The sequence below is a fragment of the Symphodus melops genome, assembly GCF_947650265.1.
Source record: "Symphodus melops genome assembly, chromosome: 15".
NCBI lineage: Eukaryota > Metazoa > Chordata > Actinopteri > Labriformes > Labridae > Symphodus > Symphodus melops.
Window position 1 is genome coordinate 13,686,092 of NC_136705.1, and position 14,440 is coordinate 13,700,531.

A 14,440-nucleotide genomic window follows, 5' to 3' on the forward strand; every position below is an offset into this window, starting at 1 on the left:
AACAATAAGATTATAGCATGGAAGTATGACAAACACAATAATGAAACCAGTTTGACATAATCCTGAAATCAGTTCTTACCCCAATGCCCAAGAAAACATTGACAGCATTGGACCCGGTAACATTACCAATGGATGCATCAGCATACTGATCCTGGATAGCAGCTACCTTACTGGCAAACGTATCTGTGCAAAAAAAGAAAAAAAGAGAGATTGGTTAAATGTAGGCTTGCTTCATATTGACTTTGCTTAAATGCTTTTCACGCTCAACGCTTTGAAAGTTCGGCTAAACTTGAGTGGACACTGAATCCTCTTATTGTAGCATTTTGTTGTCTTTCCAGAGTTTTAAAAATTATAAGATCTTCTGTAGGAAAAGGCTCTTCAATTGAATATTTCCGAGGAGAAATTGCTGCAGTGATATTGATAGCTCTTTACCTAAAAAGTGAAAAGTGTTGGATTTGGATAAGTCCCAGTTGAGCCCAAAGTATCAAGATGGATCTGGTTGCTTGCCAGTTAACTTCCTGATTACTGTTGAGATGCCTTTGAGCAAAACATAGAATCCAAACTGCTTGGGTCACAACTGGTGTACAGCCCCCTTAATCTGACATCTCTCCAATAATGCAAGTCCATAGGTCTTATTTGGGACTCTGTATTAAGTAAGATGACAGGCGCACAAGGAGGGTGTGTTGAAGTGATATTGGAAAGATGTGACTATCTGATGAAACCAGCCGTTATCTCATTTGAAAACCAGTGACAATAAAAGCAGGAAATTATGAGTGATCATTTCAGGGAGCAGTAAATACAATATGGATAAACATTGGTTCTTTTCTAAATCCTGATTATGGAATTATTCCCAGAGTTTCAATTTTAGACAAGATTAAATAATCTGATTCTGAACATGACCCTTACCCTTTCACAACATTAGGACAAAACTTGATCTCTTTGATTTCATAAATTTTCTGTTATTGAACTACAACTCTTTTGCCAACGAAATAGAAAAAACCCCAGTAAAAACAGATGAAGCCTTGGCAAAGTAACTGTGCTATTTCTTTCATGATACTTCATGTGCTATACATTGTGAAATAAGTGTAACAGGCTGAATATTCGGATTATTTGGTATAAACAAATTCACACCTGGAGTTGAAAACAGTCCTTTGTGAATTTCACGAGAACAAAGTTACCAAAAAAGGAACCTCTAGATAAATGCAGAACCCTTATAATTATGAATACAGAACATTGTGTAAATCCCATTTTCCACATTTAAACAGGGAACCTTAAATTAGAAACCAAATCTTTAATCCTGTTACACTGTCTGTCGCTGGAAGCCAGGCACAGACCAGATTTGGTTCAAGATCAATAATTTACAAGGCTGAGTCTCAGTTTGCAGGGGCAAACAAATCTTGGCCTGACAACTAATCAGCATGACTCTGCTTAGTCCCCAAATGTTCCCCTGGTTTCATGCCTGCCAAGCTACAGCAGCTCCACAGGCATGGTCCTCCTAGCGGTACTGAAAGTGTTGAGACCTTGCCAAATCTCGACAATAGGCCCTACGCTGAGAGCACAATGACTGAACAAACAGCCAAGTGGTCAGTAAGCACTCTTTTCTCTCTCTAATTTTCCTTATCATCTTCCAATTGTTAGTTATTCGGGCTATTTTTCTTTTGTCGGCCATGTCAGGAAACAACATTAAAATTGAGAGAAATAAAACAGGGGTGTGAAGAAGAAATAGAGAGAATGAGTGAAGAAGGTTTTCTTAAATTGGCTGCAAACTGATGCTGGAAAAGAGGATGATGGGCGTGGCAGACAAGGGTTATGGAGAAGAGAGGCAGTGGGCCAAAGAAGAGTCGAGCAAAGATAAATCTCCCCATACACCTTTCAGCTTCAAGGACAAGCCTGCTGAGTGTGTGCCTCGGTGTGTATGTGTGTTTGTGTATTGAGGCTATTTTTGCATGCCTCTCTGCTCCTTTTCCTTAGTGTGTGATCCTGTAAGTCTCATGCATGTACTCAGTCTATGTGTGTTAGTACCACTCGGTTCCAATCTAATGCCATGCCTCCGCCAGCTGGTAGACGCCTATGCATGTGTGTGTGTGTGCTGTTCATCAATTGGTCTTTCAGAGCTTGTGCGCCTGATTGAGTGGGTGAGTGCGTGGGTGCCTGAATGTTAGGCCTTGGCATGTGTGCGTGCATGTGTGTGAAACAGGTTCCACTCTGCAGCTCCCTCTGAGAGAGTATTCATCCCTGGAGAGATATCTGCCCTTTTCGTCTGCCTGTCTGTCAATCAACCCGTCTCTCTCTCTCGCTCTCTCTCCGTCTGCCTCCTCATCCTCTTCCACCACCTCGCCTTCCGCTCTCCTCTGTTCACTCTCGCCTCTTAAAATTGAAGAACTCCCTTGAGGGCATTTATGTGCTCACGGCAATCTGTCACTCTTTCTGCATGTGTACAATTTTGCCTGGTCGTGGGGATACAGCAAAGATTAGAAAAAAAAGAAAAACCTTTAGGAATCATCGTTTTGTGGTCATGAATACACACAGGAAAGTTGAATGAGATCTGTTAGCTTAGCTTTTGGCGAGACCTTCACATTTTAAATTGCTGCCCAGTGGAACATTTGTGCAGATATTGGTGCCAGACAAAAGCTGAAGGGTATAAACATTTTTACAAATCTTTTCATGTGACAATAAATCAGAGTAAGAAGTGTAAATGTAGCCTGCTTGCTTGTGAGCAACTAAAGGTTTTTGTTTTTTGTTTTTTTTAACAAAAGGTAGTTAGATCTATAAATGTATGTGATATAGCAGAACCAGAACAAAAGTGACTGTAAAGAAACCCCAAAGAAATTAATCACTACAGTTTCTCATAACCAAGATAAACATTGCCATCTTTCTTCTTTTATGTCTGTTGGCTGGAAAGTGTGTAATGATGCTACACAAAAACACTATTTTTAAAATCCGCACTGCTGCATCTCTGGACAACACCACCTGTTCACCAAAGCATTCAGTTTTTTTCCCCGTCTTCTTTCCTTTGTTTCTGTTTTATTTCTTTTTTGTTGTCTCCTATTACTGTCCCCCCTTCTTACTACTGTACGGTGTGTCTAGGTTTCTTTTTTTTTTTTTTAAAGTTTTGTTTTCGGCCTTTTTGCCTTTATTTGATAGAGGGAGGACAGTGGACAGAGTCGGAAAGGGGGAGAGAGAGTGGGGAGAGACATGCGGGAAATGGGCCACAGGCCGGACGCGAACCCGGGCCGCCCGCGCGCGAGGACTGAGCCTCGATACGCCCGTGTCTAGGTTTCTTGAAAGGCGCTATATGAATCCAAGCTATTATTATTATTATTATTATCATATCATATTATCAATAATAATTTTCATTTTCATCTATCTTTTTTTTCCCTGCATCAGAAAAATGATGATTTCAACCCTGATAGAAACTCTACTGGGCAGCTTAACCAATTTCTCGAAATTGATGTTAAACTCTAGCAAAGTCTATCTATTTTTATTATTTTTAGAACTAAATATGCCACTGTCAATCCAGTAGATTTTGCACTTTTGGAAATGTATTTTATATCTTATAAATCAATGAGGCTCAGGGGTTTTGCCTGAATCCCAAACCATCTCATTTTTTTCCCTTTACTTTCTTATTCTCTGTTAAGAGCAAAGCTTCTGATGTTTCTCCCTTTCCTCTACTGTGTGTTTGTAAATGTGTGTGCCGAGGTGTAGTAGTGGGTGAGCTGTGTGTGAATGCGGATGTGTTTTAGCCTGAGTAACTGTGATAAACGGGGTTAATCAGCATGCTACCAAAGCACATGTGTGTGTGTGTGTGTGTGTGTGTGTGTGTGTGTGTGTGTGTGTGTGTGTGCGTGTGTGTGTGTGTGTGCGTGTGCGCGCGCACGTTGTAAATAAGGCTAGAAAGACTGAAGCATGTAACTTCCATTCTGGTAGCTCTCTGCATTGTATTTAAGAGTGCATTTGTTGCACAAGCAATGTGTGTATGTGTGGTGTATAGTTGTGTGTAAGTAATATGTGATAAATCACTTTCACCCTTGAGCTCCCTAAATGGGCGTACTGAGACCACCTGAGCCAGACATGACAGATTGCCCTATGCTAATAGAACATGGTGGTCACAATATAGGTGTGTGTGGCTGTATTTGTGTATATGTGCAAAGGTGCAAAACCTATTTCAGGCTTTAATATATCCGTAGGGTGCATACAGTACATGTGAGTCTGTTGGTTGAAGTAATTGATGTCGCTGAAGATGCCATTGTTTCTCCATGTAATACATCTAGATTTCAAGCATGTGCCGTATGTCCTGGTGTGAGTTCTGCTTGGGTTTGTGTGCACTAGCAGGAGACAGAGGCCAAGGTTAAAGCATACTCAGCCAGCCGTTGCTGTCATCGGTGGGTCTTTACATTTAGAGGATGATCCATGCCGCTGTCTGCAGACTGCACTATAAAACTCAAACCAGCTCACACATATAGAGACGCGCTGGAGATACTGGGGCAATCTTTGTTAAATGTCCTTCAGTGGCACAGCGCGGAAAGTTTGAAAATGTGTGCCCTTGGAATATCAAACACTTTACCTAAACTGTGTTTAGATCTGAGTAAGTTTACAGGTAGCCTTTAGTTTTTCTTGGCCAAAACTTCAAATGTAACACAAACTGTGCATTAAAAAAACCCAAAAACGTTACAATGAATATTACATTTGTGAGTTGCCTTTCATTGATTAAGTTGATTGCATTGTACTTGTTTCATAGAAGAACTTTTGGTTGTTTCATAAAAACACTTTCTAATGCAGCAGGGACACACTCTGTGAAAGACATAGGAGGACTAAAGCTTGGAGTAATAAAAACTAAGGCAATAAGAAAAGAAAATGTCAGGTACTCCCCGAAGGATGTAATTGATGAACAAAAATATATTCCTAAATTGAAAGCCCTCGGGGTATTTAAGCTCATAAATGGCTTATGAAGCTAAATGTTAAATATATACGAGAAAGGTCTGCCATTTTAATAAAATAGGAATGGGTGTTTAACAATTTTAAAACAGTGGTTGTATTGGAACTCAATAGACGCATAAATGACAATACAGAAAATGTGTAAACAAATACACACTCACCTGGTACAGAGGTTCCCAATGCAACAAATACCACTGCTGTGACTGAGTCCTTCAGACCCACTGTGCAGCCGAAATGAGAAGCCAAGTCCCCTGAAAAGATATGAAATCAAAATCATCATCACAATATTGTCTGTGTATGGCAAATTGTCTTAGACTCCAATGCAGGATGCTATTTATCCCTATATGTAGTACTTAAAAATACAAAAAACTGTCCAACTAGCATCAACATCCTTCATTAAATATCTCTAAATGCGTCACAATGTCAGCTGTCTATGTACCAATGACGGCTGTAAGAAGTCCGATCATGCAGATGGAGACTACAAAGCAGGCCCAGCCGTTCCAGTAGTCTGTTGGCGGGACGAAGGCAAACAGAACCTTCCAGAACACGGTGAGGAAGTGCATGACGTAATCGAAGCATGACGGCAGCTTCTCCTCCCCGCACTCGTCGTCGTCATCGTCCTCGCCTGAGGTGAACAAAGTAAAAGAAAATAAGAGGATGGCAAGGATTTGACGATAAAGTACAAATGAATCAATCAATCAATCATCCAATCGCCCAGTTATTAACGAGGTGTCCTTTCGAATGTTTTCATCCTCAGTTGAAAGGTGTGCTCTTAAATTGTAACATATGTCAATCTGTTTGGAGGAACTCATGACTTCATCCTTTACTTCTGTGCTGACATATCTTCTTCTTTTTTGTGCATTACATTTTTTAGAAATTCAACTATACTGAATAATACTCAATAGAAAAATACTACCAATACTTGAAGTGTGATTAAGGCATTGGCACTACTGTAGTTATGTCATTAACCCACAGATGTGGCATCTAATCTGATCACCAACATTGTCATGTTCCCATTTGGGCACCCCCAAATTCAATTTTACAGTAACAAAAAGAAAAGAGACAGTAGACAGAGACCAAGATTGTGTTATAAGATCACATGAACATTAGCAAATAGGGACTGTGTGGGAGGGTGCTGCTGTAAGTAAACAGAATAATTGACATAACTCAGGTAGAGCGTCTTGCTTTATAATTCGTTACAAAGTGTGTGTGTGTGTGTGTGTGTGTGTGTGTGTGTGTGTGTGTGTGTGTGTGTGTGTTTGTGTGTCCAAACCATAGAAATGGATTAGGCCATTGCTCTCTACACTGACCTTGCACTGTTCATTTGTAGTTCATGATTTGATTTGTTCCAAGTGCTCACCATGAAAAGGAAGCATTTATTTTTAATTACATTAAACAAGGTACACGACCCCTTTAGGAAACTCTTGGCTCTATCAGAGTACATTTATCATTGTGTTAACCCATTCTAATTTAAAGTAATTGCACATAGGATCTGGTTCGTGACTTTTGCTTAATGACTGAAATATCAGGCTGTCTTGTAACAGTATGTCCACGAGACAGGGCCAGGAAGCAGTGCCAACAGCAACTCTATATCTGTGGAAGCTGCAAATCTTATTTTGACATTATTGTAGTGATAGATTAAGCAAAGTTGGTTTAAAGTGTTCAGTTAATTTCATAAATAAATTTATGATACAGATCTTTATCAAGCATTGACAGCAATTGACTCAACATGACATTTTTAATGAGGCATTTTAACAATTTTCCATGCAAAGAAAAAATCACATTCCATCTACTAGAAATGCTGCTTGCATATTGTATTTAGATAGATAAACATTTTTCCAAATGTCTACTTTTAAAGATCCATTTAAGTTTGATGTGTTTTTCATACACCAAAGCCAAAAAAACCCAAAACAACGCCAGTGGTTTAAAACCCCAATAATACATGAACGGAACTAAAAATCAAAGGTTTTCTGTCATGGATCTTTTTGTGTGAAAAAGGTACAAAAAGGCATTAAAGTGCTCTGACACTCTGCAGGGAGACATTGATATTTTATGTAAAAATACTCATCTCAACTAAGGATGCAAATGCTTGTTTTTTTTTAGCATTCATATGCATTGCAAGGTCTTTAAGAGGTTAATTGTTTGCAGTAAAGTCCATCATTGAGTATTAAGTGAATAACTAAGTTTAATGAATTTTAAGTGGGGCCTTCATGTGCAGCTCACTTCAGCCTTCCTTTGGGATCATCAATATTTTCTTCATGTTGTATGTTCCACAGTACACATATATGTATGTATCTGATACCTCGGACACGTCTCTCTCAATCTGTCTTTTTTTAAGTATTTCTATTCTCATCAGCTTCCTCTCTTTCATTCTTTTGTTCCATGTCAGACATCCACACTCCCTTCTCTGCTCAATTCTTTATTTCCATGTTCAGTTAGGTGCCATACTGATAAAGTGGTTATCCAAGAGCAATTATTTCCTTCTCTCCCCAACTCTGTCTTACACACTCTTTTCATACTTGGTCACATTTTGCTGATATAGCTTCTATATAATTGAATTTTCTCTGTCACTCTCGCTTCATGCCTCTTAATCTCCCTCATCCCTCTACAACCTTCTCTCACTCTCTAAATGTCACTGACACACTCTTCACTCCGGTTTGTGTTTCTGTGTGTGTGTGTGTGTGTGTGTGTGTGTGTGTGTGTGTGTGTCTGTGTCTGTGTGTGTGTGTGTGTGTGTGTGTGTGTGTGTGTTTGCATTCTGAGATTTGTGTTCTGTCAAAAGAATAAGAAAAATAGTGAATGCTAATGTAGCTAACGCCTAAACCTGAACAAGCACAAGATAGACTAACAAAACAATATCTTTCCCTCTGGTGATTTTAACATGTGTGTTTCCTGCTGCTGTTCACTGAGCATGCCCAGAAAGGTGTGTTAGAAGAGATCAAGAGATGTGGCCTGCAGCTCAGCTCTACTTGCGCTAGCCAAGTGAGGAGTATGACTGTATGCTTGAAATGATATAGTCTGCGCCCAGGGGAATGTTCAAATCAGTCATATCCCTGGATGGTGACACATACACACACGCACAAACACATTTCGAGTCTGACAAGTTCCTGTGCAGAAAACCAATGAGTTCCTCTGAAAAGCTCACTTTCCTTAACAGAAGAAGTCAAAGATAGAAGAATGAACATGGGAATGCTTGGCTTGTATAAATGCTTAGATTTTTATGTGTCATTCTTTTTTCCAGTGTTCCTCTTGAACAACTGCCACTTACTATATGCTACATGCTTCTCTTTGAGTACAGGCATGGAGACATTGAGTAAGTCTCTAAATTACACACACACACACACACACACACACACACACACACACAGTGGTGCAGGTGATGAATAACACTATGTGGACTCAGTAATTAGCGGGCAGTGGAGTGTGTGGAGAGGCTTCACATCAATCTCTTTCTCTTTCTTTCACTTTTCTTCCTCACTCTCTGTCTCTCCACCTTACTTGATTTCCTTTTTTATTGATTTTTTTCCCTCTCTCTCGCTTGTTGCCCCTTTGTTTGTGGCTGCGCTTTCAGAAGAGTCCATTTCAACTGAAATATATTCTCCAAACAAGGTTGTTGTGTGACTAAACTGCTGCAATGAACTGATACATGTTTCATATATAACGACCACTACTTGGACCAGTACTGACAAAATCAAATAAAATGCCCAAGGCAAATTTCAACCTTTGTTCCTGAGAATAAAAAAATCCGTTCATCATAAAAAAACAAGAACACAGCGTCACAATTTCATTTGATTAGAGTGAACATTTAATCGATTTTAATGCCATTTTTGTGTGTCATGTTTTTTGTTGTCTTTAACTTTTACCGAAAAAAACAAGTCATTGTTAGGAAAATATTAGATTTAAGCCCCTGCAGCTACTTGTGTAATGGAAACAAGCTTTGATATGGTTTTACCAATCCTAAAATGGAAGTTGTGTGATGAACATCTGTCTACTGTGTCAAAGCTGGATACGTTTCATATCAAACAGTTAGCCCCAGTTCTCCTCCTAATGACATGCAGATCAGACAATCGACCTGATGAAAGGCAATTTTCGTGGAGGAGAAATGATACGGCATCTGTGAGGCCTCATTAAATGAATTTAATTTTGCTTCTCTAGTTTGACTGACGGTTCAAGAGTTTTAATTTCATTTCAGGTGGGTGCTGCTCGCTATTTGCTATAGAGTCAGTCTATTCAAGTCACTGTTGACCGCTTAGAAATCCCACCATCCCTTCCAAACAAGGGTTACTCCTGGCTTCAAAATGAGGCAAACACCAAACTTCTTAGGCCTTGTTCAGCATCAGAGTAGACCGTATAAGCCAAAGGGGGACATCATGGTTATTACATCTTTACAATACCTTTTTATACCATCTATAAGTTTGACAACTAATATGCGTTCTGTGACATAGAACAAACACAGCTCAGTCGTTCCCATACAGCTCTACAGATGGCACAGCAAAAACAAAAAAGTACGTTTTGTTTCATTTTTTTTAAATCTGTAACCACTCAACCTACACACTACATACAAGCCAACACTTCCCATTCTTACTGACGAGAAAGTACAATTGAAGTGCCCATCTTTACTGTACACCATGACTGAAAACACCTTGTCTAAGGTTCTGAGAATATGGCTATGGTAATTCCTTTATTCAAGGCTATCCACTTTAGACAAGTCTTTAAAGTCTGCAGGCTGAGATTAGTTGGTCTCGAACTTACGTTTCCTGCTATTTCCTGGGGCGACACATCATTGTGTAGTCTGATCGTGGTCCCCTATACATTGCTGTCATTTTGCACGAAACGAGAACCGTTTTCTCCTGTGTCTCTTACTATGTGTTCACTTTAAGAAAGGATTTCTTCCCTAGCCTGTAGGGACAGGAAGGATGATCACAGCCACCAGTTATAGCCTTATCCCTTATGTACATATAAGAGAAAATATGGCAAAACAGAACTCATAGTCCTCTATGCTCTTGAAGAACAACATGTAAGCGATAATAAATGCATCAAGGATTCAGTATCACAACCATCCAGCTGCTCACCAAATGGCACCTTGGCAAGCTTGTCACATAGTGTATACACACACACACGCACACACACACACACACACACACACACACACACACACACACAACGGTGTCTCTCTGTGTTAGCTTATCTTGGAGAAATTCTCCATTAGCCACGCGACAAACACAAGAGGAAAAACAGGTCAGTGTTCATGCACACAACAACAGCACACTGACATTTCAGGAGGCTTTAATGGTTGGCTAAATGCAGTTTCCTGCTTTGATATGAATGTCATGGTCTTTGCATCATTTGTGTGCGTGCGTCCATATGTGCATGTCAGTATTAGGGCCAAACTGATGCTGTGACGTGGTGACCCAAAGGTTCAATCTTGGCAGGTTTTAAAAGCCTTTTCATGGCCTCCATCTTCATAGAAATGCTGCTCCATTTGTACAATCGTTCCCTCCTAAATTAGCTGTTAAAGCGACAAGATGAATTTGCTGTATATGATGTCAAAAAGATTTGAATATCGAGATTTTAATCCGTCACTTCAGGCTGATGGTAGGGGGAAAATGGGAAATGCTTTTTTTTTTTTTTTACGTTGTTGGTCTAAATGGTGGAAATACTTGAGGGTTCTTTAAATGGATTCAATCTTGATTTGGATCTTAAAACGTTTGAGAGGAGCTCAACAAGAGTTAGGCGGGATGATAAAGCGAGGGAGGCCAAGACATGGTGCCAAAAAGAGAGGAGGAGATGAGATTAGACAACACTAGCTTTATCAGTGTGTATCCAATCCACCACTGTAGCAGAAATCGCCTCTCACTCTGGACTTGTTCAAACACTTGAACACAGCAGTATGTGTTTGAGAGGAGCAAGTTACAGAATGTCTCAATTTGGGCTTATCCTGCAAATATGTGTATATTTTTGTATTTTGTGTGTGGGCTATATACGTGTGCTCGCTTTGTACAAGCTGTGATTCATCTGTATGGTTTTCAAGGACAACAGAGCAAGAACACTGTTTCAGAATGTTAAGAAAATTTTAATAAAGAAATTAATTGTCCTACAAGCTACTAAATTCTTCCTTCGTATGGCCATGTCTTATCTTCATTAATGAGAGTTGTTGGGTTTATTAAGCTTTATTACTTTCCGACATTGTTGTTGTAAGGAAGATTTTTGATCAGCCATAAAACCCCCCCAAAACATCACTTTGTTTCCTTCATTTATTGTACTTTTCTCATTCGGTCTCGTTTCCTCTTTCTGGCTCTCTTTGCTTCCTTCTTTTTCTCTCATTTCCCTTTCCATAATTCAGTGAAGACAGCCGAGTAAATTTCCTTTCATATCAGCTCCTACTTACCCTTTCTATTACCCTCTCCTATCAACTTTCTTCTTCTCTTATGTCCAGCACCGTTCCACCTATCCATCCATCAATTATCCATCAATGAGGAGAAAATAAAAACCTCGCATCCAAGTCCAGAGTAAATCAAAGAGGCAGGTCACTGGACCTTCTTCAGAAAAAACAACAAAAAAACCCCACACCATCCAAGATATTTGGTATAAATGCAGTCTCTGGTTTAGGACATATTGTGTAAAAAAAAATCACAATGATAATAAAGTGACAACTGCAGGCTGCAGCGTCTCAGTCATTCTAAGAGAAGGTGATCGGCTGCAATCTACCATCTATCCATGACCTGTACACCTCCAGGACCCTGAGGCGTGCAGGTAAGATTGTGGCTGACCCCTCTCACCCTGCACATGGACTGTTTGAGACTCTCCCTTCTGGTCAGAGGCTACTGTTCATCAGGACCAAAACCTTACTTTCTTCCCCTCAGCTGTCATGGTTAATAAACAATGTCCCTGCCCTCCCCCCTCCTTCCACATAACACAGACTCTCATCAGCCCCACAGTCAGAAAAGTTCACAGTAATGTGAAGGCTGAAACGGTTTCTATATTACATTTGATGCACACTGGACTTTAAATGTATTTTCTCTCATGCACCCTTTATACATTTTGTGTCTTTGATTACAGTCTGTGTTTTGTATTATTCTTTATATTTCACATTTTTTATATATTGGTAATTGCTTCTCATTTTGATTTTATTTAAGTACTTATTATTTTAACCTTGTTTTTCTTTTGTACCAATACACCAAGACACATTCCTTGCATATGTAAATGTACTTAGCAATAAAACCGATTCTGATTCTGAAGTGCTTATCAGTTTCAGCCAACAGAGATCCGTTACTCAGAGCATAGCAGGGACTAGCAATCAACCCCAGAGTATAGAGCAGGTGACCCCGGCCTGGTCTTATGCCACTGCCTCATCCCTCTACCATGGGCTCCACACATTTGTATTCCATGGGAGCAATAATGAATCTCTGACCTTCCTGCTCTGTATGGTAAGTGAATGGGGGAAGCGTGGAGGGAGAGTGTGGGGAGGAATGGAAACCTGAAGGTGCAATAAACGGGGTAAAGAGAAAGATGAAGAAAAGAACGTAGAGAAGAATACGGCTTTAGTGGAACGTAAATCCACATAAGGCATTGAGTTCACCTTTAACATTCCTTATTTAATTCGTAGGAGATAAGCAGAGAAGACATAATTCACGGTAAATTAAATGTACGTGACTGTTCGTTATATAAAGGCTTCGTCTGCACTCTATTAAAATCCCTATTTAAGCTAAGCACAGTTGGTCTGTAATCTAATTTTCTGGTTTATGTTCGAGTTAAAAAAAGATGAAGATCCAAGAATTACACTACATTATATTATACACAATTACACATAGGCCTACACACAATAAACTTCTGAATACGTTTACTGGTTTAAAATGTGAGGTTTCAAAATGTGGTGTTTGAATGAGTTCAATAAACAAGTAGGATTTAAGTTGGTAACAAGCAGCACTTATACTGCTCTCCAACCTTTATCAGCGTCACGACAACCCTTCCTCATTACTTATCACATGACAATGAACTAATCAGAAGTAATCAATCCGACCTCCATTCACCAAACAAGCATTTCAAATGTTTTCTTCTCCTTGAGAATAGATGTGACAAAGCTTGACTTTTCACACTTCAGTCATCCACATCATGATGTTGTTATCTCGGCAAATGTAATTGCAGTACTTAAGATAAAATCATAAGAAAATGGGCTTCTTTTTTTCCGGGCTCATACTAGTAAAGTGAGCCAAAGGGAAGCTGCTAGTGTACTGCTGAACTGAGGCTCAACGGATGAACGGCGCTGCTCGAGGATGTTATGGACCAAGAAATTACTGTGTTTATTGCAGGCAGAAACGCCTCACAGAATACAATAAAAGTTCAGTCGGGAAGTTGTTTTAATACAAACCACTGGCTTTACTGGGATTACTGAGAAACTGACAACCATTCCCAGAAGATATAGATACTGTATATCATCCATCAGATAGTGATAGACAAAGACTGCTGATGGGTTCCATGATTGGCTCGAAGCAAACTAAAGAAAGCATGCATCATTTTAATGTTCATATATAGCTACTTTTTAAGAAATAACAATGATTTCACTTGTTGGGTGTGAATAAGTCAAATTTTATATGGTATGATGCACATAACAGGAGCTGGTAGTATAATAATTAAGATAATTGATTTGTAATTTTCCCTAGTTTAAACAAAGTTTCTGTTACCTCCTCATATGTGTTTAGTCCTGATTATGCTTTTTAATTTAATACTAAACAATACATACAGTATTGATAGTGATAGTTTGTTGTATCAATACCTTTTTTTTATTCCCTCAGCTTGCACCTGATTCTTCTCTATTTTATATATATATATATATATTTTTTTTTTTTTCCCTTATCACTTGTTCTGCAGCTTGATGCCTGTTTACCCAATCAGCGGCCATTTTGATCTGCCAGCGTCCAATCATCTTTCAAACACTTTGAAGTCCCACAATTGAATCAGCTTCTGATTTGGCCAGTACACTGTGTATGTCTGTTGTGTGCCCGTGTGTGTGTGCTATAGCATTGTGCTACGGTGACCTATTAAAGAGTCCATGACGGTGAAACTCTGAAAATCTCTCTTTTAACAGCCCTCTGTTTAACACACACACACACACACACACACACACACACACACAAAGCACAAAGCACACAGTACTCCGTCAGCCTAGACAACCTAATCCCAGATAAGAGAGTGAAGACAGGCCTTTTCATTAATGGCATCAGCTCACCAACAAAGGCAGACTGACAGGCTGGCTAACTGAAGCACAAACAACTTAAACACACAACCACCCACACAGGATAAAGTTATTTGAAGGAACTAAAGTGATGGAACAGGCTCTGGAAACAAACAAGGCTTAAATAGAAACCTTTGTCAAAGACAGCAGCGACAGCAAATAATTTTTTTTTAACCTCAAACAATGCATTAATAGCCATACACCATAGTCCAACAGCGGACATGTTGCCATGGCGATATAAATCTGCTCGATTTAAATTAACATGAAACACCA

The 14,440-nt window shown here is 39.4% G+C and overlaps 1 protein-coding gene across 3 annotated transcripts in view; it reads right to left on the reverse strand.

The window, feature by feature from the left end:
• slc8a1b (solute carrier family 8 member 1b) overlaps positions 1-14,440 on the reverse strand; it is a 181,263-nt gene that overhangs the window by 6,862 nt on the left and 159,961 nt on the right. For all 3 annotated transcript variants that reach the window (XM_079362486.1, XM_079362485.1, XM_079362487.1), the window contains 3 exons: positions 5,375-5,560; positions 5,097-5,186; positions 80-183 (listed from right to left, as the gene is read on the reverse strand). In XM_079362486.1, coding sequence (XP_079218612.1) covers positions 80-183; positions 5,097-5,186; positions 5,375-5,560 — 380 coding nt within the window. The remainder of the gene's footprint in view (positions 1-79; positions 184-5,096; positions 5,187-5,374; positions 5,561-14,440) is intronic.